The 24,111-nt window shown below is 40.2% G+C and overlaps 1 protein-coding gene across 2 annotated transcripts in view; it reads left to right on the top strand.

Moving 5' to 3' along the window:
* VPS41 (VPS41 subunit of HOPS complex) overlaps positions 1–24,111 on the top strand; it is a 158,584-nt gene that overhangs the window by 106,054 nt on the left and 28,419 nt on the right. For both annotated transcript variants that reach the window (XM_020788161.3, XM_020788162.3), the window contains 9 exons: positions 5,813–5,942; positions 6,774–6,889; positions 7,664–7,720; positions 10,979–11,040; positions 13,367–13,448; positions 15,866–15,958; positions 18,495–18,622; positions 22,524–22,668; positions 24,058–24,099. In XM_020788161.3, the coding sequence (XP_020643820.2) occupies positions 5,813–5,942; positions 6,774–6,889; positions 7,664–7,720; positions 10,979–11,040; positions 13,367–13,448; positions 15,866–15,958; positions 18,495–18,622; positions 22,524–22,668; positions 24,058–24,099 (855 nt within the window). The remainder of the gene's footprint in view (positions 1–5,812; positions 5,943–6,773; positions 6,890–7,663; positions 7,721–10,978; positions 11,041–13,366; positions 13,449–15,865; positions 15,959–18,494; positions 18,623–22,523; positions 22,669–24,057; positions 24,100–24,111) is intronic.

Raw genomic sequence — 24,111 nt, forward strand, 5'->3', positions numbered from 1 at the left:
GGAGAGGAGAGTGAAAAGGAGGCATGTCTCACCACACCCTCTCTATGAGCAACCATGAGAGAGACTGGTGAATCATCGATGGATGATTGTTTCAAGGGGCTCATTCATACAACTGTTTTGACCCCGCAGGAGTTAGGGCTCTGTCGCCCTGTCCCTAGGAGAAGAAGGGCCTCCTGTTGCCCCTGTTACCTTCCCTGACTGTCAGTGATTCCTCCTGACATGGGAAGCGCCTCTGTGTGTGAGTGCCGCACACCAACCCTCCTTCGTGCGCCTGCTCATGTAGCTGCAACTTCTGGAGGGAGCTGCACACCGAGGCTGTAGATGTGCCAGCAACATATGGTAAGGCTTGGGTTTACCTTTGGGGATACAATGGGCCCCTTCAGCTCCTGTGGCTAGCCCTTCATGTCAGTGCTTTGCCTGTCTGGGGTAATGCCCTTGGGTGTTTAGTATATTGGGCCTGATTTATCAGAGGGCTTGTTCACGTGGCTGCTATTTCCAAAACCAGTGAGGTGCCGAGGCAAAAGCTTTCTGGCAGCATTTGACAGCCCTAGTTTGCCTCTGAAAGGGGGGGCTGCAAATCCCACCACTAGCCCTGCTAGTCGGTGATATTTCTGCCTAGGGTAGCACCTGCTGGTGGCTGTTAATTTGGCACAAAACAGTCCTCTTTATCAATGGGCTCGCTCACAAGGTAGACTGCGGCCCTGGCTCAGCTGCCAGTGCCTGCATAGGCTCATAAGGAAAGGACTCACAAGGGTCCACCCAAGAACCCTGCTGCTGTCAGGTAAGTCTGGATAATTTTCCTCAGGTAGGTCCTGTCACGCTGACAAGGTTCGTAGGACCAGTCCCTTTTGTTTGGGATAGGAGCTATGAGCTCTCGGCCACCATCACCATCCCGCTCTACCTGGCATCGTTCTGAGCCATGGGCTATGGAGTGCTTTATGCCTCCACATACGCTTTACAGATGTAGTGCTCCCTCGAACTCGGCTCCAGCATCATAATGTTTGCAGCCTTGACCAAACCTGCTGTTAACCATTCAGGTTTGGGACTCACATGAGTCGCTGGGGGGTGGAAGAGTTTCCAACCAGTCTTCCTACACCCCTCTCGGTTGTTGCAGATGGTCACACTCCTTTACTGTTAACAGATGAGGAGTTCTTTGGTCGGCATTGTTATTTGTTTTTGGTCACCGTGTAGCCACGTACTCCTCTGCCATGAGGGCTTATCACCACTTATGGAGTTTGGTTCTGCCCACTCTGCAGGTAGCTCATGTGCATGCTTACAGTTCAGGCCTTCCACATCACTGGGAGGCACTGTTGCAGGTGCATCACGAGCGCACTGCTGCTCAATATCCCTGAAAACCAGTGTCTAAGCAACTGACAGGTTAGGACCTGCCATTTGTTGGCTTTTTAGCCAGAAAAAGATTGTTATTCTTGATAACCTGCTCAGGCTCTAGAAGGTGACACATTCATTGCGCTGTAACATCTGCAAGAGCCTGAAGATGTTCCCATCAGTCTATGGCATTCCGGGAATGTTAAAAGCCTCAACCCCAAAGTTACCACCGCTGCCCCTAGACATCTGGGCAGGCAGTGCCTTGACTGGCAGAACTGCTGGTAGGACTGCAAAACTGAGCAGTCTCTTTACTTCTCTGTTGTTGACCAGTCAGTCTGTTTGACTCCTTTCTATCGTAGCTACCAGCTTTGCCACTATCTTCAATATACATTGAATCTATTAGGATCGACCTCAACATGGAGAAGATTTTTGTTCTTGCTTTTTCTCCACCATATCAACACTTTGGCAGGAAAAGATGCTTTCCAAATTCCAATCCATCTTGTGTCGAGGCCCATTATGATCGAGCACGACCAGTCCCGGCTTCAAATCTGCCAATTCTGGACATAAGCTCGGATCTCACTCCTTGAATGAATCTCCCTCCAATATGATGCGATCCATTATCATCCTCTGTCACCTTCAGTGTGCTTCTTTTCATTTGCACAGCTCACTTCTCGGTTCACCGCATCCCGTCTATTGGGAATGGAGGAACCGCCTTTTCCAGACCCGGCCATCACTTAGCTGAGCATTTACACGAACTATGCTGAAGCTAATAAAGGATGCTTGCACCAAGCCACCTCCTATTAAAGATCTAGGAAGAATGTATCACAGGTACAAGGTACGAGGAGATGATATAGAAATTTTGGGATGACTCCAGTCCCATTTCTATCATCATAGAACAAATTTATCCAAAACAAGAAATGATTTCCCTGAACCCTACTAATAAGAATACGGAAACATTGATGTCTTTGGCAGGGAGACTTATTCCCTTCATTCACTTCTGCTCCAACTATCAATCACGATAGGCACCTACCTGGAGCAATTTTAGTCTCAGATTCTACCTCTCTTAGAATCCATTAAAACAGAGCTTAGAAATTCTCACTCTGAGACCATGACTCTAGCAAAGCAACACAGGATTGCTGCTAGACATGCAAAGGGCTTCAAATACTGTCGCATCCTTAGTATCTATAGAAGGCTCACGTAGTCACGATCCACTGGCTCATCAAGGACACAAAGGACAGAATTGAATGTCTTCCATTACATGGTACCAGTCTCTTCAGTCTTAGACTGGTGACATTAAAAAAATTATTATTATTATTATTTTTTACACAGAATAGGAAAACAGCTAAATTATATACGGGCCAACAGCCCTTTCATCCCTCTTTCAGTTCTACCCATAGTCCTTTCAACCATATCTGGAGTTTCAGCCTCCCAGACATTTCGGTTCATACAAGACTGTCACCACATCTCTCAAGATTACATTATATAATTGTCTTTGTTCCTCTTTGAGTAACGTTAGACTTACTCTTTTTGTCTATATCCTCCAGGAAGAGACCTCTGCCTCCTGGGCAAACATGCCATAATCCAAGTTCCTACATCTGGCTTATGCAATGGCTTCTACTTCTGTGATATTATATACATAGAAAGGACGGAGGCATCCGTCCCATCCTTGGTCTCAGAAATCTTTTCATGTGTATTCTACCATAAGTTTCAGATTCCACCCTCAACACTAGTATCTAATCAGTAATTCCTAAGGTTTCACTACCATTCAATTTTTCAACATCTGCAAGGTGTTTCAGATGGTACAGGGCATCAGTTTGATAATAACCTTCCCCTGCAAGATATGGACATCTACCTGTACTGGTACTATAGCGTTTGTTTTTCAAAAAAATAAATAAATACTAGCAATCTTCTCCCCAAATTCATGACCTCCACGGCTTCAGTGCTAAAGCAATCCAGACTCAGCCTTGAACCACTCCAATAGTGGTATCTTTTCTTTTTGACCAACTAGGGGATCCCTAATCCAAGTAACTGCAAGTTCAGTTCTGTCACTGTTGGGAAGTACCGACCTTCGATGTATTCACTGGGGTCCGTATGCTGACTACAGGTTTTATTGCTCCTGTGCAGGTGCGGACGGAAACACTGTTGGGGACATGTTCATATGGCAGTGGACAGGGAATCTGCCATAACTCTTCCCTCCGATACATTTTTTTTCCTACGGACAATCTTCCATCACCATCATTCCTAATCAAACGTGATCCAAATACCTCCTTGATGACCAAGGTAGTCCTAGTTCGCCTGTCTCAGATCGATATAGATAGACACATGTCAGTTCCCTCTGGTTCCTCACCTCCTAACTTTGGAGGGAAGGATTGTCTACCATCTGGGTCTATCGTTCATGAACTTGGCAACCTGGGAAATACTCCCACTTTGGCATCAGTGCTTGATCAAGCTCAAAAACCATCAACTTAATGTCGATGTGTAAATAAATGAAATCTTTATTAAATATACTGAAACAAAGAACTACCTTACCAACTTTCTTTGAAACTGTTGCCTACTTGGCTTTCTGTTTATGCTTTAAAATGTTATACATCTGCTATTGTTGCCCATTAACCAGATTATTCTGGTATGTAGGACTTTTGTCTCACTCTAGGGTCAAACATCTTTTCACAGGACTCAGTACCACCCGTCCTCCATGTAAACGCATTGTTCCTCAATGGTCTATAGATCATTCTAAATTCACTCATGTGCCCGCCATTCGAGCCCATTTTCTCTTCAAATGCGAAATTACTGACTTTGAACAGCCTTCCTAGTGGCTGTCATATCTGCCAAGGGAACACGCAAAATAGCTGGATTGTGATTCGATCCACCTGTTATTCAATTTTCCTGATAAAGTGACTTCCTACTTTAATGTCTCATTCTGATGTGTTTGACTAATTTTCATGTTTATCTATGCTTCATCTTACCATCATTCTTCAGATCACCATCATCTCCTTTAGAGCACATGCTCCACAATATTTATGTAAGACGCTTACCAGCATTTTCTCTGGACACTACCAGAGATTCTGAACAGATGACAGGCTCTTTTGATGCTTTCATTCTTTTCATTTCAAAAGTCCAGTTTCTTCCTATCCATCTCTAGATTGATGGTCCAGATTGTATCTATGGCTTGCCAGCGGTCAGACGAGTCACCGTCTAATCAGCTTTAGGCTCATTCCATGGAGTGGTATTTACCTCGGCTGCATCTAGAGTAGAATCGGGACTCTCGACATCTACCGTGCACCAATATGATCCATGCCATCTACCTTTGCGGAGCACTACTGGCTACACGTAGGTACACACAATAACACTGGATTTGGCAGAAATGTGTTGCCATCCTTCCTACCATGACGTCCCACCTGCCAATAAGTAAGCTTGCCAGTCACCCATATGTGTGTATTCACAGAGGCCACGAAGAAGAAAGAAAGGTTACTTACCTGTAACCATGGTTCTTCAAGTGGACCTCTGTGAATTCACACTACCCGCCCATCCTCCCCTCTGTCTGTCACGGGTATCTTATTGTTGTATAACTCTCGTGCCCGGCGGACAAATTATAGGAACTGAGGGGAATATTGGGTGGGAGGAGCTTGTGCCTCATGGGGGATCATCCCATAAAATTGTTACTTTTAGCTCTGGAATGCTCCGAGAATGTCAGCGCAGGCGCAGACTAAACCCATATGTGTGAATTCACAGAGGTCCACTCGAAGAACCATGGTTACAGGTAAGTAACCTCTCTTTTTTCCAGTAGTAATGTATGGAAGTGAGAGCTGGACCATGAAGAAGGCCAACCGCCGAAGAATTGGTACTGGAGGAGACTCTTGAGAGTGCCCTGGACTGCAAAGAGAACAAACCTGTCCATTTTGAAGGAAATCAAGCCTGAGTGCTCACTGGAAGGATAGATCCTGAAGCTGAGGCTCCAATACTTTGGCCATTTCATGAGAAGAGAAGACTCCCTGGAAAAGCCCCTAATGTTCGGAAAGTGTGAAGGCAAGAGGAGAAGGGGACGACAGAGGATGAGATGGTTGGACAGTGTCATCGAATTTGACCCAACTCCGGGAGGCAGTGGAAGACAGGAGGGCCTGGCGTGCCCGGTCCATGGGGCCATGCAGAGTTGGACATGACTTAACAACTAAACAAGAACAAAAAGACTCATTCACATTAACCTCAGATATTTTCTCTGTGGCTGAGCAGAAGGAAAGGGTCTTTTGGGTAGCATCACAAGACATCTGCCTAATACCCTGAAGAAATGCTCTTAGTTACATTAAAGATAGCACTTGGTAAAATTTACTATTTGGTTGACATAGGGTAAGACAATTGTTTTTTGGTCTGTTTGTGCAGACAAAAACTCAAAGCATACAGTTCAAATATTCTTCTGCCATACAGTACATTACAAAAATCAGAATATCCTGAAATATTTTCTCTGAAGCTTTATATGTCTTCCTTTCCCTAGGAAACAGAATACTGTGCCAGGCCTAGGCTTGATATAATTCAGCCATTTCCCGAATCTTGTGAGGAAATCTCTTCTGATGCACTCACAGTGAGACGCTTTCAAGAGAATGAGTGCCGAGATTATTGCTTAGGTAAGAAAAGTTCAGTCATTTGGCCATTTTTAACTGATACTGTTTTGCTTCCTACTTTGCTCTTTGTGCCTAGATTCCATGACAGTCATGACACAGTGCTATGAAGCACATGAAAGGGAGAGTGCAATTAAGATATTGTCTTCAATGTCAAGATATTATAAGATGATTTCTACTAGAAAGCTTTGGAATTAATATTTTGGCTGATTCACCATAATCTGACAATTCTTCAGAAGAGATCCCGTGGATATTGGACTACAGTACTTTAGTTGATTCCAGTTTCTTAATCTGTTTTGCAAGGCGGAGCAAAAATGCACAGGACCATTGTTAATCACAGGCTTTTTGTGTGGTGTGTTTTGGCATTAATTTGTTTGTGATAATGTGCATAGTGAATGGATTGGGATACAGCCTTAATTTGTACAAGCACTGAGGCATATAGAGAGGTTGCTATTAGCAGGATAGCTGGCATATCATTACTACACCCCTTAGAACAGAGAGTACTAAATGTAAGGCCCAGCTAGACTAGATCCATTTGCCAACATCCTGTTTGTGTAACTTTTGTCATCAGCTTCTGCCAATAAATCAACTTTAATTTAAATCAATTAAATGCCTCCTATCCCTCTGTTTTAGGTTCTGAGACTCCCTAGGACTCCTTTCGGCCCTTTGGGAGCATTGATATGAGTGGGAAGGTGAGACTTCAATCACCAAAAATAATTGCAAGATTGCCAGTGGTGGTCCTGATCCTGGCAAAAACGATCTAGCAACAATTTTTGGTGATTTAGCCTGATTTTTTTAGTTAATGTTGAATGTACAAATTTGTTCTCTCTTTTACAGAGTATTCTGAAGGTGAATCACTCTTTTATATCATCAGTCCAAGAGACATTGTTGTAGCCAAAGAACGGGACCAAGATGATCACATTGAATGGCTCTTAGAAAAGAAGAAATATGAAGTAACTCTTAAAACCTTACTATTTTTAAGTTTTAATGCAATTGCTCATAAGCGCTTCAGCATAAATGATAAAGCTTCACAGAATGTCTTATTATCTATTTCTTAACTGCTTCATTATAATTCAACTTTGCGTGTAGAAACTGTTCTTAGAACAGATCCTACATATTTAGGTAGTTCTAAGAACTCTCAGGCATACGTCAACAAAATCCCTTTAAAGTTTAAGGTTTAATCATAAGAATATCTTGTGTTTTAACCCATATTAAGCTTTCACTTTTCATTTTAGGTAGCAGCAAGCTAGCTCTATTTCCACAAACATACAGTAGTTTAGTAGGCATGCCCCAAATTAAAGTTAATGAACAATCATTCTTCTACTAGTCAGGAATTTATTCTTCCTCTCTTAGTTGAGCATGAAGGAAACAAATCAAGGTTGTAGCTGTGTTATTGTTGCTGCTGTTGTTTTTTTAAGGCAGGTCTCTTTGTAGCACTTTTTTGGTTAGAAAATGAACTTCTGTGATTGCATTTCTTATGGTACCATCCTTCTGAAATTTGATCCTGATATCCTAATGTGGAGTGAACCCAGATGGAAGCCAGACCTTTCTTTTTGTTTAAAAATTGCTTTTGTTTGAGTGCAAATTCAAAGCTGCTTGCTCGACCATGACATTAAATGTTCTAGTGCTTTCAAACAAAAGGTACAAGGAAGAAAGGCAACTCTACAGCTCTTTGTATAAAAGCTTTGAATAGTAGGACTGGATGTCATTTTTATTGTGTTATACAGGAGGCTTTGATGGCAGCTGAGATCAGTCAGAAGACTATTAAGAAACATAAGATTCAGGTAAGTTTATAAACAAAATTTTTGAAATTTACAGACTTCAAGAGAAAAATGAATGTTGTCCATGAGCCATGCCAGACTTTTGATTAAATACATGTCTACCAAGTGTCTAGTTCACCCACCTCCATCAATAATATTTAGTACCACTTCACTTATGCCCTAGTGTCAAAACGTTCCATTTTTCGCTTCTCTTTGCCAGCAGTGTGGGATCATGGTTAGGGAAATGTTTAATGTTGTGGCATCAGACTGCAGGGTCAAAATGGGGTGGGGAGCATGAAAGCAAAATGGTTATTGTTTTTGATAGCAACCACCAGTTTATCATTGGATCATTTGTGGCCTGGTAGCCAATCACAATCTTACTACTGTAGTGAGTTTAATTCATCACATCAAAATTAAAGGCCTCAGCTTTAACTTAGGGGAAGGGTTGTATGCATTTAGCTATGGAGCATAGAGTTTCACCCCAAATTTTGTAAAATGAAAGAGAAGATATGTATCTAAGCATGTGCAGTGTGATCTATAAATGAAGTTATGATGCAGGGATTCCGGAGGACATTTTTGCTTCCAGGCACATCTGAACCATGCAGTTTTTCTGTTTTTACAAAGTGATCATGGAGAACTATATAACTACTCTTCTCTGTAGCAGAAATACTGTGGTTTAATGTAATAATGAGTTGGTGGGATTGGGAGAGTCAACTCCTCTATAAATTCCTTTGAGTCAAATGGGGCTAATCTAGTGCAATTTACTACTCTCAGCAATTGGATTTCAATCTATGCATCCTAGTTGCTATTCTGCAGCTCCCAAAACCCTCCTGCTAGCCACATTACAGGTGAAGGATGAAAGAGTATGTGAGCACAAAGCTGACAAAGGTTCATTCTTATAATAATAGTCCATTGTTCACTGTTACATCTGAAGATTAATTGTACACTTTTTACATTCAGTAAAATGTTCAGATGACCTGAAAAAAAAGGTCATACCGTGTTTCTCTGAAAATAAGACTTATATTAAATAAGTCTTATATTAATTTTTGCTCCAAAAACGCATTAGGGCTTATTTTCCAGGGATGTTTTTTTTGTGTGTGTGCGTACAGCCATCTGTATTTATTCAGATAGTCATATCATCTTCTTCTGGTTGCTGCACCATGGTGGGGGGGGCGGGGTTTCACTTAATTGGGGCTTATTTTGAAGGTAGGGTTTATATTACGAGCATCCTGAAAAATCATACTAGGGCTTATTTTCAGGTTAGGTCTTATTTTCGGGGTTTTTCATTTTCATCTTGAATCTCTGTACCAAGTGTGAGTACTGTACTGAAGAGCTGAGAGGGAGAAGATAGATGTCCTAAAGGAACTTGTACCCTTTCAGCTGTAGATTATCTCTCCAAATGCTGATTTTCCCATAGAAAGTTTATGAAAGAGTGTCATTGCTTTGCCGTGCTTCATTAAAAAGGCAGTGTTTGCCATATGGTTTGGTTGAAACACTCTCCAATCTCATCTCAAGGCATGATGGGGGAGTGATATTATGGCTTGCCATTATTACATATGATTTTTTTTTCAATCAAAAACCATCAGTTAAGATGCACACTGAGTGCAGTATCTGAATGTGATGTACATTCATACATCTATGTATAAGCCTAAAAGATGTGATGGATATCCCCTTGTTGAGAATCTGCCATTGTTACTAAATTAGTTACGTGAAAAAATGCATTTCAAAACACATTAAGAAGAATATGTTGGCAGGAAGCATAGGGCAATTGGCTATGTTAAAATTAGATATTAAACAGTAAAAGCCTGTTGGAACAAAAATATGTTCAGTTTCTGCAGAAAAGAAACGAAAGAGGGGACCAGCCTAGACCTACTGGGAGGGCATTACATATCCTGGGGGCAACCACTGATTTGCACCCATCTGCACTACTCAACATGTCCTTTTTCTGTTTTCATTTCTGTTGTAAGGGAATTTGTGCAATTTTTCTACTTTATTTCTTGCAACGTAGAAATGTGCAATTTTTCAAATGAAAACATTTAGCTATTCACATATTTAAAGTGACTGCACACTCTGTTCTCTGTTTTTTATTTCACTGAAACACACTGCATGTCTGGCAGATGTGTAGGTTTTGTAGGGAGGGTGTGCTTTGTCTTGCAACAGGCTCCAGGAGATGCAAAACACTGAGAATGCACCAAAATTTGTTCCTGTTCCAAGATTTGGGCATACATATTTTACATATGCATGCGATCTGCAAACGTTATATCCCCGTATAGATATCTCAGAAGCAATGGAGACAAAGCATTTATGCCCAAGGAGTAGTGTGGGAGATATGATCACATTTCCCCATCATGTATAAGTACAGTATTGGGAAAGGTGTCCTCTGATACAGTGATTTTAACAAATTATTTTTAAGATTTCTTCTACACAAGGGTTTTGATAAAACACAGAGTTTTTCCGTCATTCCCCCATCATATGAAATTACAAGATTGGGAAGTCTATCATCTGAGCTAATCTTTAAGTATTTTTATTTCATTTGATTTTTTAAAAACTATTTTAGGATACCGTATTTGCTGGCGTACAAGATGACTTTTTGGTCCTGAAAAACATGCCGCCAAGTGGGGGGTCGTCTTATACGCCGGGTGCACTTCCAGCAAACCCTCCCTCTCTCCCAGCAAAGTCACTTACCTGGTAGTAAGACTGAGTAGACCTAGCCCACTCCTCCTTGGTAGCCTGGGAACAACATGACTCTAGCGCCGAACAGCTGACTGTCAGGAACCAGCAGAGAGGCAGTAGCCATTTTGAAATGACCACATGACTGCTGCCTCTCAAAATGGCTGCCGCCTCTCCAAAATGGCTGCTGCCTCTTTGCTGGTTCCCGACAGTCAGCTGTTCAGTGCCAATGCTGTCCTTCTTCCAGCAAACCCTCGCTCTCTCCCAGCGAAAGGAACCAAAAGCGGCAAAATGAACTCTCCCCATGATGCAGCCAAAGCAGAATCACCCATGTGGAAGAGGGGGTAGTCTTATACAGCAAGTATATAACAAACTCTACATTTTGAGTGGAAATGTTGGGGGGTCGTCTTATACGCCCAGTCGCCTTATACACCGGCAAATATGGTATATTAGATAGTTCCCAAACAAAGTTACCAAGGAAATAACTTGGAATATACTGGGGAAATAGACACCCTGCAATTTGTACCAAATAAGGCACTTAAACTACAAAAATATCATGCATGCAATTTTGAGTAACTTTTAACTAATTGTAGGATTTTTTTCCTATTCCAGGACATAGGTTTAGCCTACATAAATCATCTAATGGAAATTGGAGAATATGATCTGGCTGCTCGGTAGTATCTGTAATTTATTTTTTAAACATTGTTGGGTTGAAGGAACATATGTCTGTGATGTATGTTGCTCGTTTGTGCAGTCTCTCTAGTCATACAGTGGGGTCTTGACTTGAGAACTTAATCCGTATTGGAAGGCGGTTCTCAAGTCAAAAAGTTCTCAGGTCAAATCTGCATTTCCCATAGGAATGCATTGAAAACCATTTGATCCGTATCTGCTCTTTTCTGTCCATAGAAACTAATGGGAAGCTGCTATTCTGCCTTCGACCACTAGAGGGGGATATTTTGTTGCTTTTTTTCTTAGGTCAAGAAAGGTTCAGGGAAGGCAGGGAAAATACAGTCCAGGCAGTACAGTACCAGGCAGTCTGAAGACTGTCTCCCAATCCACTCTCTAAACGCTGGGAGGAGTGAGGAAGCAGACAGGCACCCTTTTTACTGGCCAACAGTGAACTGAAAGTTCAAATTTTGCACTTTCCCTGCCTCCCACGTGGTTTTTTTTTTTCAGTTCTTAACTCAAATCTAAGTATGTAAGTCAAGTCAATATTTTCCTATGAGAGTGGTTCTTAAGTCAAAATGTTCTTAACTCAAGCCGTTCTTAAGTCAAGACCCCACTGTATTGTGAATCCTAAATTATTCAAATGTCTCAAATCCGTATCTTTGTTAGGCCAAAGAAAAACGCACATGTGCACAAGTGTGCAAGCATTTGAGATCACTGATCCCTTCATGCAGCAAAATGTTACAAAAATAAGCATGAAAAGGGGAAAGAGGGAGGAAGTTTAGATCATAAGCCCTTGTAGTCTGCATATTGTATTGTGATACCATAGAGGAAGAAGGCTATGAAGACAATGAAATGGGTTCCATCAAGTGAAGTTATGCTATTAGATTTTACCTAGAGCAGCCCATAGTACTGCTGGAAGCTGGAAAGTTAGAAAATATTGGTCCTCCATCTTAGAAAGTACAAGTCCCTACGGTGGACTCAGAGCTGTTTCAATTGTTTTTGTTCACAGGTTCCTTAGACAGTGGAAACACAGAACTACCAGGAAGTAGTAATATTATCAAGGCTAGTGATAATTTTAGATGCTCTGATAGGTGAAGGAAGTCAGTAGTAGCCAAATCACTCAGCTTTACCTATTGTGTAGGAAAGGGCATGCCTTTCATGAATAAAGATCTAATTTCTGGTGTAAAGTCCCACTTTTGTAAGATCTTGCCTGTGAACAAGAGATCAGTGATCTCAGAAGCTTATGTAGGTTTTGGTGTGCCTTGTTAGTTGCCCTTGTAAAGGTTTTACTCCAGTGCGTGGCTACTTCTGCTTTTTTAATTATTTGAATGTGCAGCTTATTTCCTCTTACAAGGAAGATATAAGTATGGTATTTATGTGGTTGACAGTAGCCCCATGCAATTGTTCTCTAACCTAATTTTGTCGACAGAGGGGAACAGTTTGCTCTACTCTCTTAGTTCCTGTACAAGTATGAATGGGAAAATGGGTTCTTTCTTGTGCATCAAGCTTGCACTCAGGCAGGAACATCTGCGGTTCAATAGTCACAATTGTTTGCATGGAGAAAGCAGGGAGGGGGAGGGGAAGCAGAGCTAGCTGCTTCTCTTTAACCTTGTTGATAGTGCTGCATTTGATAATGGCCAAATAGGGCTAAGGACTAGATGACTCATTACGATCATTCCATGTATGTTTCTCACACTCTTTGCAGCACGAGCTTCAATGAAATACCTGCATATCAAAGATTCTATCATCAGAATGTTAAACTCCCACTGACTTCTTTGCCAACTAACCATAATCTTTGTGTTTTGATACCATGTATAAATTTTTGCCATTTTGTAGCTCTTCCTCTTATGTCTGATGAAGTGGACTTGTCAGTGAAAGCTCATATTAAGAAATATAAAGTTAGTCTTTAAGGTGCCACCATGTTTTTGTCTTTTTACTGTTCTTTTATTTTTTATTATTATTATTTACTTTTGTTTTTATCTATAATGCTTGCAAAGACTAACACAGCTATCTCTTCTACATCTGCATCCATGTATGAAAGGCACTTCTTTCTCTTTTTTTTCCTTTCTGTCTATCTACTCTTGGTGAATGAGCCATCATTCATTCTGGGAGGTTTCTGTGGCTTAGTAAGCCAAAGGATTCTAGCACACATTAGGTTCTGCATTGTGGTTGTTGACCGTATGTTCTGAATGTAACCCACAGACTAAATAATGGCCAGTGCAATAAATGATTTCAAATAGCTTCTGAGTTACAGGTCTCTGGGTACATGCATTAGCCGTGAATGTGTGATTTATGAACTCCTTTTTTGGGGTGCTCTCTTTTCCTTCTCAGAAAGTGCCAGAAAATACTTGGCAAGAACACAGATTTGTGGGAATTTGAAGTACATAGGTTTAAAGAAATTGGACAACTTAAGGTATGTTCCGTTGGGTTGGGGTTTTTTAAGTAAATAAAGCTTCTTTTAAGAAACTAGTTAAACATAATATTTCAGGAACTGTATAGAGTTGGTGGTGTAGTTGGGATAAATATACCTCTTCACCATGCCCTTAAGGTAATGAGTTCAGTGGATTGAAAACCTTGCTCTAAAAACTGGCTTACTCCAAGCTGTCTCCATCCTTTTTATGAAAGAGTGGGTCCACACAAATGAGTCCCAGAGTGCATGTGTTGCCTTTTACCTGGTGCATATGGCAAGGCTTATTGTGAGGAGAAGTCATCTGGATGCATATTTCTCCATCATGCATTACACAGTCCCTAGCTAGGAATGAGCATCCTATATAATTTGATTCCAAAATTTAACAGATTAATGATCATGGCCAGATTTTTATAAATAGGCATAATCTGTTGCAAATGTGTTCTAGAAATTGAATATTTATTGAATCCAGTTCTTCAGCTCCCATTCAGATAATTATGTGTGGCTAAGAGCTGAAGTATGCCCAGCTGTTTTTCCTTTCTCGTATTTGTGTTTGTTCATGAAGGCCTTTTTAAAAAAGAGAGAGAGAGAGAGAGAGAGAGGACTGAGGATCTCCATGACCCTGTGACTCACTGCCAGTTGCACATCTTTTGATTTGATAAGAGTAGTTCCAAGAACTAATTCGGTTCCAGTATAACAGATTACTTTCCCTTGGTGTGCTATGAAAGACTGGGAAGAGAGAAAGGAATTCTGCCAGTTCTTGTAGATTCATGGCCTGGCAAACCAAGTGTTCCAATGGGACATATGTTAGCAAACATTTAGGTTAATAAATTGCCTGTGGCATACAGCTAAAAGACTGTTGCTTGCTAAAAAGTAGGAAACGTTTATGTACATAACCTTTTGATAACATTGACACATTTTCTTTTCAGGTTTGTCTTCCTATTCAAAACCAATGAGCCAAAAGGGGTATATTATTAAGATCTCGCAGCAGGTGGTCCCTTGGTGCTTTTCGAGCTGTTAAATTTCTGCTCAGGAATCTGTAGATGTTGCAGCATGGCAGTTTGTCTCCTGACATCTGCCTTCTTATATAATTAAAGAGTGAAGGAGAAGCAATAGCACATTTATAGTTTTTTGGGGGAAGGGGGTGAGTTACGCTTTGCTAGATTAGAAGATGACCACTTGGCTTAGTTCTACTCTAATAAGAGACCTCACAATGTGTACAGATAAAATTGTGATGTGCTATTTTCACCAGCACCTCCCTCCCTCCTTCTGGTTTTATTTTCTGCCTAGATGTGCATGTCTTGAGCAGATGTCTCCACTTATGTCATCCAGCAGACTGTAAAATTTAGAAAATAGTTGTAGGTTTTCCAAAAAGCCTCTCTGCTAAATTACTGCCATTCTAAACAGTTGGTTGTTTTCACCTTTTCTAAACATAGATCATAGAAAGGCAAAGGTGTGGTGTAATAAGCTACTTGCTTGCAAGCTGTTCTTTTAGTATGAGCTCCTGTTGCAGTCTTTCTAATCTGTCCTGAGCAACTGTGATTCTAGGATATAATTTAAATTGTCAGTGACTGTAGACAGCTGAGATTAATATTCATGTGTATCTAGTCTAAAGACGTAAAAGATGCTCAATTCTATTTTATTTAACATTATAGTTCTTAGGACTTATCTGTGCTTCAGATTCATTTCTTCCCTTTTGGCCTTGATTGTTTTGGCTTGTACAACTTACTGTATAATGCATTGCAAATAAAGTTGTGTGTAGTTAATTATATGCTTTAAGAAGGCATACTGTGTCATTGAACTCAGTTTTAGACAAAATGTATGATTCATCGGCCAAACCCCCTTTCCCACCTCACCCAACGTGTGCAATGGCCAGTTGTGTGCATGGTTGTCTTTTCTCTCAGTTGCACAAGGAGGTTTAGATTGTCTCCCTGCACATGCATAGCCCCTTTGCTTTTAACAGGGCAATCTCCAACGTGCATAACTTCAAGCCAGAGGTCACTCGAGCAGTCACCGTGTGGTCTATCCGCAGAGCAGTGAACACTTCACAATGGCAGAAAGATTCTGGCCAATTTTTGATGAATGTGTAACCCACCATTATGCATTTATGCATGAAAAATAGTGCTCAGTATGGATAAAACTAATTTTTAAAGAACATTTCTGTCATGAGGAAATAAGCAGTATGCTCTAACGCAGATGTACAGCAGACAGATCAGGTTAAAAGTCAAAAGCTTGCCTGAATGAAATGTTTTTACCTGTTGGCAGAAGGACAGCAGAGATGGAGGTAGTCTGTTGTCTTTTCTCAGGTTGCTCATAAACCTCAGAGTCTCTCTCACATTTCTACCAGTAGTGATGAAAGGTCTCTCTGCAGGATCTTAAACCCGAGAAATACTGAGATTATGTTATTCTGCTTCCTACTTTAGGCAATCAGCCTCTATTTACCAAGACAGGATTCCATCCTAAAGCCTTTCATCTATGAAATGGTTCTGCATGAATTTCTGGAGAGTGACTATCAGGTACCGTGTTATTTGTCTACATGACACTGGTGTGTGGAATATTTGGATAATTCTAAGCTAGTCAGTCTGCTGCTAAAGCAGAGAGTAGGATGAGGTACAAGATTCATTATGAAGACACATGATCGGTACACAGTTGAGGGTGACCACCAACTTTGATAAGGATTTTGTATTAACGCAGCAGCACAAGCTAAATCCAGTTGTTCCCAGCTAGAGTAAACCAACTAAACTAATGGGATTTTGGTAAGTCAATACTTATGTGACTCTCGTTAATTCAATGGGTCTGCTGTCATTGGGAATAATAACTGGACTTAGGCCTATCGGTTTTACCTAATGAATACATCAAAGTGTTTTATTTATACTGCAATAGTATTATAATAGATGAACCACTTGTAGGTTACTTCAGCAATGACTGCTAAATACAAAAAGCACTGAAAAATGAGGAAGTAAATGCATGAATAATCAATAGCCTGCTTTTCCGTAGTCTTGTGATTTTATCAGCTTGTACTTATTCTCGAAGAATTGAAATAGGCAGGCCATTCCTTGCTTCCTATGTTCAAATATTTTAAAGAATGACAATTTAGTTCGATGTTGTTATTTTTAACAGTAAGACTAACTCCATTCTTACTTCCTTTCCAGAATTTAGATCTGGAAGGTCTCAAATGACTCAGTAACTTTTGTACTGAAGCACCTTCAAATTTGTAGACAAAAATGGACTTGCCTTTAGTCAATGAACAACTTTCCGTATATTGCCCCTGCTTTGTAAGTTATTCTCAGTGAATACAGGCAACTCCTTGCCAAAAGGTAGCTACTTAGTGAGCAAAACTTTTGTGTTACACAGGCTCAGTGAGGCTGAGAAATTCACTCCTCAGCATCTGAAATACAGGAAAGCAGAGTAATGAGTAATCCTGCCACTTGGTAAGATGAATGCTGATTGGTTTGCAGAGTTATTATATGCACACTTGGGCATGTTATCACTTCATAAAACTTGAAATGGTGCAATCCCATGGAAGATGCCAATTCAGTTTGATTTGAACTGCTTGTCAAAACACCGATACGGCTTAGTAAGATTTGAAATCGACCTTAGAGAAAGAATCATGAAAAGAAACAGCCTGTTAAGCAGAACTGGCTTCCAAGGTTTTGAGGGTTGGGACAAGGCATCACTGTAATATTTGGGACTTTAGAAATTAACTTTTCATCATTGCTTCTCTCTTTGATGGACTTCAGTGAAGATAAAGGTGTACATTGCACTTGAGACAGGACTTTCAAAACAAATATCGCTGTGTGGAATCTCGTGTGAGGATGGCCATCTTCAGAGGCTTTGCCTTTTAAAGAGCAGTCAATACTTTTCTCTCACTGGCATTTTGCAGTAATCATTCTGAGAATATTATGGAGAATGAGATTATTCTTTCTGTTTGGGGTCCAATTCTTGCTTAGTCTTGTTTTCTTTAAAGTTATAAGTTGGAAATATTTACTTTAGGAAACCAGTATTACATTACTTAATGAGGTACAGTGGGACACACACACCCCATCTATGGGATTAACATCTGCTGATTCATGTATCTGCTATTTGAAAATACTAAATAAAAAACCTCAGAAATACAAATGTGCATGTATCTCCAGGGTGTATTTACCAGTACTGGCTACTAGAAGGTGTCAGAGTCTATGCAATTCAATACTTATGTGTTTTGTGGTATCTGTGGGTGGGGGGCTTGGAAACTGATTTCCCGCGGATACTGCAGCCTTACTATGTAACAATGGGTGAAATGAAAATGTTAGTAATTTATTGGCCCAAATACAGTGCATTGCATCCCATTGTTAACATTTGCTTGAAATGTTATTGTTACTGTTGCAAAACCTTTTAGGCAAAGGCAGGCAAATATAGGCAAAGTACTTCTTACAGATTTCCCTCAACAGTAACAGCACCCCAGGAAACAATGAAAGGGTAGAGGTTGTTTCCCATCCCTGAAGAAAATCTGCAAGACCAGTCTGTAGAACTAAAGCTAAAACAACAGAGTGGTGAAATACAGATCCCATTCGCTCTCTTTCAGGTAAAACAAATACTTGCAGTATGGTTTTGCTTTTCCAGGTTTCCACCAGAAGGGGTTGGAAACGATGCGAACAGTCTCATTACTTACCTTTAGTTCACTTGCACATCATACACTGGAATGGGAACATTTTAAACTCAAAAACAACTGTAAAGACTTGAGACATTAGAGATTGTCCATAACTGGAAGAGGAGATTCTTAACAGACAAGAAGGGCTGAATATCAAACAAGACCTTTTATCACCCTCAGTATTATACAGATTAGTTTGCCGTTTGCGGTATGTTTATGTGTTATTGGAAACATGGAAAAAAGTATCAGACACCTTCTTGCAATATTAACATGCATTTGACTCTAATTGTAGGCTACTTCTAATATCTCTTTCTGGCCTTATTAAGGTCCTTTATACTGTCGAGGAAGGAGGGGTTGGATGGGTTGAAATGTTATTAATTAACTGGTGTACACACAGTTAAAAGCCATCTTTTCATTTTCAGGGGTTTGCAACATTAATTAAGGAATGGCCTGGGAATCTCTATAACAACGCAATAATTGTGCAAGCTGTAGTAGATCGTCTGAAAAAAGATCCACAGAACACAACTTTGCTGAAGACACTTGCAGAGTTGTAAGTATAGTGCATTGGAATGGCTCATTAAGGAAAGTTTTGTTAACTTTTTTGTCCTCTAAAATTTGTGTTTTTTTAAAGTGGTGCTTTCTCAAGTGCTGAAAGATGCCTGTTTGCCATAGAACACGATTTTCCACCTATAGAAAAGAAGACTGAGGGGTGATAGGATAACACTTTTCAAATACTTCAAAGGTAGTCATACAAAGGAGGGGCAGGATCTGTTCTTGATAATCTCAGAGCACAGGACACATCATAATGGGCTTAAACGACAGGAAACCAGATCTAGGCTGAATATCAGAACAACATTCTTAACTGTTAAAGCAGTACAACAATGGAACCAATTACCTCAGGAGCAGATATTGCTGAAGAAATTCTGTTATAAGAAGGGCAATGGGTTAACTGTGGGAAATACAAATTCTTTTTAATGTCTAATCTGATATTACTCAACCTGCTTTGCAGGGGAAACACAGTACTGTACTACAGACATAATAGATAGTGGAAAAGGTCTTGATTGCTACGGTACATGTCCTGGTGTAGTGCTTTCTACTGTTAGATTACTTTTCAAAATCATACTCCTAAACAATATTTGCCTTTCATATGCAAATGGGCAGAGTGGGGAAAGTAGAAGGTAATTTTATGTGAAGGAATATAATGACCCAAGGAATGTAGAGAGGAAAACTATTGCAAAGGACACACATCATGAAGTGCTCACCACACCTTTTCCATGTGTGTGCCTCTGCTCAAACATCAACCACCTCTAAATTTCTGTACTAAATTTGGGGTTGCTGTTTAAACATTTGCATAGGGACTCGTGCATTGTCCCAGTCACTGAGCGAGGCAGTCATTGTTCTCTTTTACACTGCTTTTCTAAGCTCTGAAAATAGGAATGTTTTGGTGAAACACGGCTTTATTTACTTTGATGACACTACGAGTAACCAAGTGTCATTGCACTAACCACCAGTATATGTGGATATAGTATCTCATGATTGCTATCTATAAAATAATAAGAGGTTTAAAAAAACACAGAGATGAATTTTAAAAAACTCAGAGGTTAACTGCTTGAACAGTATTTCAAGCTGTCAGTTCTCCATTCATAAGTCTTTTGTTTTCTTCTTTATAACTTAAAACACTTTTGTTCTTTGCGTGTATAGATATAGATTTATTTATTTATTTATTTATTTATTTATTTATTTATTTATTTATTTATTTATTTATTTATTTATTTATTTATTTATTTATTTATTTATTTATAACAATTTTACAACAATTTACAGCAGTTAGCCATCATTCACGATGGAGAAACAAAAGGTAAATTAAGTGGTGCCCGGAGGGAAGGCCTGTCTAAATAGCCAGGTCTTAAGATGGTTTTTGAAAATGCCCAGCGAAGGGGCCAAATGGATCTCAGAGGGAAGACTGGGAGCCACTGCTGAGAAGGCCCGGTTTCTTCTTTTTTCTTTCTGGACCTCCCTCGGTGTTAGGCTCCTCAGTCGCCCCTCCCGGCTAGAACGGGTGATACGAGTAGATCTAAGTGGGAGGAGGTGTTCCGCCAAGTTTTGAGGTCCTAAACCGTTTAGTGCTTTGTATGTGATCATTAAAACTTTGAAATCAATGCGGAAGCGAATGGACAGCCAGTGCAAGGCGGCCAGGGTGGGAGTGATATGTTGATGTTTCCTCACCTCACTAAGTAGTCTGGCCACTGCATTCTGCACCATTTGAAGCTTCCGCATCAATCTCAAAGGTAGCCCCACGTAGAGCGCATTACAGTGGTCTAATCTTGAGATTACAAGCACATGGACCAGAGTGGTAAGCACCCCAACATCAAGATAGGAACGCAGCTGGGCAATCTGCCAAAGATGGAAATAGGTTGAGCGGACCACTGAAGCCACCTGAGTTTCCTTGGTGAGCGCCGGATTCAGTTGTATCCCCAAACTGCGAACCTCACTCTTCATGGTGAGAGTCACTCCCCCTAAAGAGAGGGAGTTTCCCAAATTGCCGCTGGTGGGTCCACCCACTCTCAGGACCTCCGTCCTGTCCGGGTTCAGCCTCGGCCCATTTTCCTGCATCTATTGCAGTACAGCCTCCAAACAGCGCTGAAGGGACAGAACGGCATCCACTGTAGTTGGAGAAAAGGAGATGTAGAGCTGAGTGTCATTAGCAAACTGACGGCACGAGGCCCCATACCCCCTGATAACCCCACCCAGCGGCATCATACAGCGTTGGGGAGATAATTGAGCCCTGCGGAACTCCACAATTGAGGCTCCACGGGGCTGAATCCCTTTCCCCAACCTGGACTCTCTGAGGATGATCCCCCAAGAAGGATCGGAGCCAGGCAAACGCCAGGCCACCAATTCCCAGCTTGGAGAGCCTCCTCAGGAGGATACCATGATAGATACTTGCTTTGACACAATCTCTAATAAAATCTCACTTTTTTTTACAGTCATTGTGATTACAGTTCTAAATTACATCTCTAGCTAGCTCTGATCCTAATGAACACCCAGCTATTGCTGACTCTCTTACTGTCACACACACGCACTCACACACACACACACATACACCATGCAAAATCACCACGCATCATTTGATTTGACCCTAAATTCTGCAGTGCAGGGGTACACCCTCTATTTCAGTTGTGACATAAATACTGGCAACAGGTTATATAAAGGAATAATACTTGGGCCCAGTCTTTATGGAGCAATTAGTCTTTGAGTGAATTTGCTGCACAGGCTCTGATTGTTGAAAAGAGACAGTTATGCAAAAGCTGGCTGAGGTGGGGAGAAACCAGAGGGCTATACAAATATACAGTTTCAGAAGTTGTTGTTGATTTTTTTATTATTATTATTATTATTATTATTATTATTATTATTATTATTATTATTATTATTATTATTATTATTATTATTATTATAACAGAAACAAATGCTCAATATAAGAAACAACTATTTGCCTCTTAATCATTTCCGTTGTTATTACAATTTCGTCCATTTCCCTATTATGGTCATTGTTCTGTTTTGATTTTGCCACCTTTTCTAGTTCTTGCAGTTCCAGTTTTGAAAACACTTTACTCCAGATGATAAACTTTCTCTGGCCCATTAATCGTTGTTCAGTTATGTCACTGTTTGGGTATTTCCTTTTCCAAATTTCCATCATTCTTCATTGAAAACCACAGACTGATAGGTTTGCCACATAATAACATTTCATAATTTCTTAATTTTTGGCGAGAGTCGAAGTGTTGTGTTTATGTGTTGCTCTCTACATAAATTCTAAAGTAAATTTTTTGATAGGTCAGAGCATATATCTGGTCAAGTTTAAAATGTCTATGAGACATTTTTAGTCCACATTACTTCTCCAAGGGAATGAAAAGGGCTACCGTTGATTTCCAGTTTTGGAAATTGGTGGGACAGCCTGGTCTCATTTTAATGAAGGTCTGTCTTTGTTAATATTTTTCACTGTGTTTTTCCGCCTTTTTAAATGTTTCTTCGCGTCCTCAGGCCAAAGCCCAGGACGTTCATTTTCTGATAGGCTGTCAGGCTATTCTTAGTTTTATGCTACCTCACACATTAAGAAAGTCCTCTCAAGTGTGCCAGGTTGCCTCTGTACATATATTCTAAATTGCCCTCATCCTTTACTAGGTTTTTTTTTCTATCCTTGAAGAGTTCCTTAATCAGAAAATGGGTGGATGGGTTATGGATCATTGGGGATCTATATGGAAGAAAGCTACAGAATGAAAAAGTGCATCCAATTGCTTTTCTAATACATATAGGTGAGAAGTATTCTCCATTATTCTAAATGATTTTGGGATGGTTAAACTATTTGTGTTCAATTTTTAATGAAACACTGTTTTCTATTCTGGAGGATGGCTTTTTCAAAAGGTCTGTTCATAACATATGATCTTCTTTATCAGGTACACCTATGACCAACGCTACAGAAAGGCCCTTGAAATTTACCTCACACTGAGACATAAAGATGTTTTCCAGCTGATCCACAAACACAATCTTTTCAGCTCCATCAGAGACAAAATTGTTCTGCTAATGGAGTTTGATTCAGAGGTATGATGGCTTTCAAGTGGATTTTTAACACTTTTTCGTCTGTAAGAATTTTAGCAGAGAGAAAAATATAATTTAAGCAGCTCAACTTTATATTTTTGGTAGCTTCTTCAGCATGAAAGTTTGGAGAACCAAATTGTTGCACTAGTTATAGTTATAAGATATTTTTTATAATGACTTTCAGCAGAGGGACATAAAAATTTATGAAAATTATGATTGGTCATATAACACTGGAGAAATAACTTCTATTATGTTTAAGTTATATCAGTAAATCTTCATGTAAGTGTCTTCTGTTTTAAAAAAGCAAGATATGAAAAATAAAGAATCCAGCTATAAGTTACTTCAAACTGATAGCTGAAAAAAACCCAGAAACAAATATGAAGCATGTTAAGCCAAAGTACCAGTTAAAGGAGGAATGCCATTTTAATATAACGTGCACCATCCATGCACTGTAGTTATTCTTCCCATGTTCCCTCTTTGCTATTGGCTAATTTATGTATGAGAAGCTCCATGTGCATGAATGTGCATTAAAGGAAGTAAAGATAATATGCCCTGTAAAACCGCCAGCTAGCCAAATCTCATAATTTACTGGTTCTCAACCTTGAGTTCCCAAAAGCCTTCACCACTAGCTGGGCTGGCCAGGATTCTTGGGACGTGTAGTCGAAAAACAGCTGGGGACTGAGGTTGGGAACCACTGTCATAGTGTGTGGGAAAATTCTGAGTAGGAAAATATTGGGTTCTGCTTTTGCTTCTGCAGCCAGTTGCTGCTTCACAAGTTGTAGTCCTGTTGTGATTACCATTTTGGGGATGCTTGTCTCGATACACATGGTGTAGTATTCTCTGCTTTACCCATATTTCTCACTGCAATGTAATGAGTGAGGCAAGAAGTTAGCCTTCTCCTTAGGGGAAGTATCATCTGAATGGGCTTGAAATCTACATGCAGAAGTATGTCCATCTCTTTCAGTGCAGGTTACACAGGCAGAAGTGTTTTCATAGCTTTCATCTTTAAGAGTTGCTCTAGCATAGGAGGACCTGTGAACTGTGCCTGTATAGGTAAAGACTATGGACCAGCACATTCTCCCATTGTCAGCCAAATAGCATGGGCGGTATTTTGCACTGACAATGGCCTATTTGTCTTAGCTGGCAAAAGAAACCCCACATGTGCTGTGGATTGCAACCGTGGTGAATACAACTCAACTAGCAGCAGCTCTTTATCCCACCAACACTGGTTGCTTTCTTTTTTCTGAATTTTTGCTGACTTACATTGCAGTGGCTCTTCCCCACCAGACTGAGAGTTCAGTCAAAATACGTAAACCCATGTAACTGCATAAAAAATTCACAGACCTGTTCTTTTTCAGTTTGTTTATTTGTTTGTTGTTTGTTTTGTTTTAGAAAGCAGTGGAGATGCTTTTGGACAATGAAGATAAAATCTCAGTGAGTGTAACT

This window comes from Pogona vitticeps, chromosome 6 (genome assembly GCF_051106095.1).
Source record: "Pogona vitticeps strain Pit_001003342236 chromosome 6, PviZW2.1, whole genome shotgun sequence".
Taxonomy (NCBI): Eukaryota; Metazoa; Chordata; class Lepidosauria; order Squamata; family Agamidae; genus Pogona; species Pogona vitticeps.